The sequence below is a fragment of the Limulus polyphemus genome, unplaced genomic scaffold (genome assembly GCF_000517525.1).
Source record: "Limulus polyphemus unplaced genomic scaffold, Limulus_polyphemus-2.1.2 Scaffold6864, whole genome shotgun sequence".
NCBI classification, from domain to species: Eukaryota; Metazoa; Arthropoda; class Merostomata; order Xiphosura; family Limulidae; genus Limulus; species Limulus polyphemus.
In genome coordinates, this window is record NW_013672474.1 from 19,551 (window position 1) to 22,188 (window position 2,638).

Here is a 2,638-nt window from a genome sequence, read left to right on the forward strand (position 1 = left end):
ATGTGAACTACCTATGAAAGTAGAAGGCAAATGGAAACGTTGAGGTATATTATGTGAACTACCTATGAAAGTAGAAGGCCAATGGAAATGTTGTTGTATATCATGTGAACTACCTATGGAAGTAGAAGGCCAATGGAAATGTTGTATATCACGTAAAATACCTATGAAAGTAGAAGGCCAGTGGAAATGTTGTTGTATATTATGTGAACTACCTATGAAAGTAGAGGGTAAATGGAAATGTTGTTGTATATCATGTGAACTACCTATGGAAGTAGAAGGCCAATGGAAATGTTGTTGTATATCATGTGAACTACCTATGAAAGTAGAAGGCCAAATAATAATTTCTTGTGATGAAACTTCCTCTTATTCAGCTCTGTTATTAATGAAATCTGGTAGTTCCTGTTATTTCTCCATTCAGAGTTGTCATTGGTTTTCGTGAATATATTTTGATTGTTGATTTTCAACTGTAATGTAGCTGTCAACAATATATTGTTAGAACACTTTTCCTGAATTTTGAAGAAGGGAAAATTCACCATGAAGTGCAAGATGATATGAGTAAAATTGTAAGATACCAACTGGTACGCTATCTGTATGGGAACAACAAAGGATATACCATCAGACTACAGCAAGGGTCAGTGTTAAATACTTTTTTAATCTTTGGAGTGAACAGTGTTTTTTCATATGATGGTTCTTCTCTGTTATTTCTAACAAAAATTACTGCTTTGTCTGGTGCATATGGTTTGTTATATCTTTGATTTACCTTTTCTGAAAAACACTGTAATTGGGTGCAGCTATCTTCGTTCTCATTATGCTTTATATTTTTCTTCATCTTTCATTAACTTAAGTGATATGGCAAATATATTTATGGTTGTATTCATATTTAAAAGTTGTTGTAAAAAATCCTTAGCTATTTTTTTATTTTCTTCTTTGTTTACTGTGCTGAGGTGATGGTGTATTTGACAATGGATTCTGAATCAAAATTTAACATACCTTGTTTTTTAAAATTTACAAGATGAGCACAAAAATGCAAGTGGTTCCTAAATTGATATAAATATCTTTTTTGTGTAATATCGCATTCAAAATTTTGTTGTACTTCAGTTGTAAAGATATTTGTCTGTTATAACAGCATGGTTTACAGCCACTGCTGCTTTTTTCCTCCTTGCAAGACAATGCTGACACATAAATGTAGTAGTGTGAAGGCACATGGTTCTCTGAAAGTTTATAAAAACTACATTTATTCTTCAGTTAGGTAAAGTATAAAATTATGATTTACTAAGAGTAACTATAATAATAAATTCAAACCCCCCTTTTACTGTTACAGGAGGGAAAAGACAGACCTCTCCTTATTTGCATACAGTTGCATGAAACGGATATTTGTAGGTAGTATTAATGTTCACTATTAAAATATTTGTTTGCATAAAAGTTTTGTGTCCAAGGAAACAAATTTTTTTATGATATGGATGCGAAATTGCCAATGTTGACATTGTTTTTGTGTGATTAGGTGTGAAACAGTCTGTGTCATTGCCAATTCTTATTGGATCTGGAGTAACAGCAAGTAATGTTCAGCAGTACACTGGAGTAAATGGTTTTATTGTTGGATCTCACTTCAAAGTTGAAGGACATTGGAAAGCTAATATTGATAGACAACGTACCCAGAAGTTTATGGATAACATTCATAAGCTTCGTTTAGAGATTGTCTCACAAACAATGGGAGAAAAATGTTGCTAAGTGATTTAGTTCAAAAAATTTCAAAAGTTGTCATTTATTTTTAACTTTTGCTTATGAAAGCTTGTTTTTAATGAATACTAAGTGTTTCACTGTATCAATATATATCTCCTTAATTGTTCTTTCCTTTTGTTTTTGATAGATTCTGATAATTTTATAATAATTAGTTACCACAGAATTAGCAGTTTTATACTTTTTATTGTGTTGTTACATTCAATTAAATCTTTATAGAACAACTGAATTATTATTTTTTCACTAACTTTGTCTCCATTTTTAGATTTTGTCATTTTTTGATTAATAACAAGTTTACAATATACATGGATTATATTAAAATTGTTAAATAAAATATTTTTGCCTTTGAAAACTTTTGAATATATATTAGATCCTGATTTGTTGCTAACTTAATGTTAATAGTTCTAGTGTACTGCATCATCCAATTTTACAAGGTTTCAACTTTGTATTTTCTTATATTTACAAGTATCTCTGAACAAGAAAGTTTGTCATATGTTCTTAGTTTTTCAAGTCATTTAACTTTTTTATATATTTTTATTATTCAACATGCTGAATATAGTATACAGTTATGTTTTGTTTTCTTTTAACAATGAAAAAAATATTAAAATATTAAAATTCAAGGAACTTGTATAAATTTAAATATTCATTTAAACCGATCAATGGTTGTAAAAGTCACTACATTTTACATCATCTTCAGGAGTGTGAAAAACAATTACTATGTGCTGTACAAGTACAAAAGCCATGGTTTACTAGTTTACAATTCCAAAAAGAAGATCACACTATCTACATACTTTCTGATTTTCTAACCCTACATCCATATATAAGATCAAGTTGTTTTTGCTGTGTTTCATTATTTCAATGGTTTCTCTAATATTTCTAGCAATCATATTATTCGATTGAG

The 2,638-nt window shown here is 29.4% G+C and overlaps 1 protein-coding gene across 2 annotated transcripts in view; it reads left to right on the forward strand.

The window, feature by feature from the left end:
* The window catches only part of LOC106474136 (uncharacterized protein F13E9.13, mitochondrial-like), an 18,241-nt gene extending 16,253 nt beyond the window's left edge, over positions 1-1,988 (forward strand). For both annotated transcript variants that reach the window (XM_013934826.2, XM_022402499.1), the window contains exon 5: positions 1,502-1,988. In XM_013934826.2, coding sequence (XP_013790280.2) covers positions 1,502-1,728 — 227 coding nt within the window. In that variant the 3' untranslated portion in view covers positions 1,729-1,988. The remainder of the gene's footprint in view (positions 1-1,501) is intronic.
* The last annotated feature ends 650 nt before the right edge of the window (positions 1,989-2,638 follow it).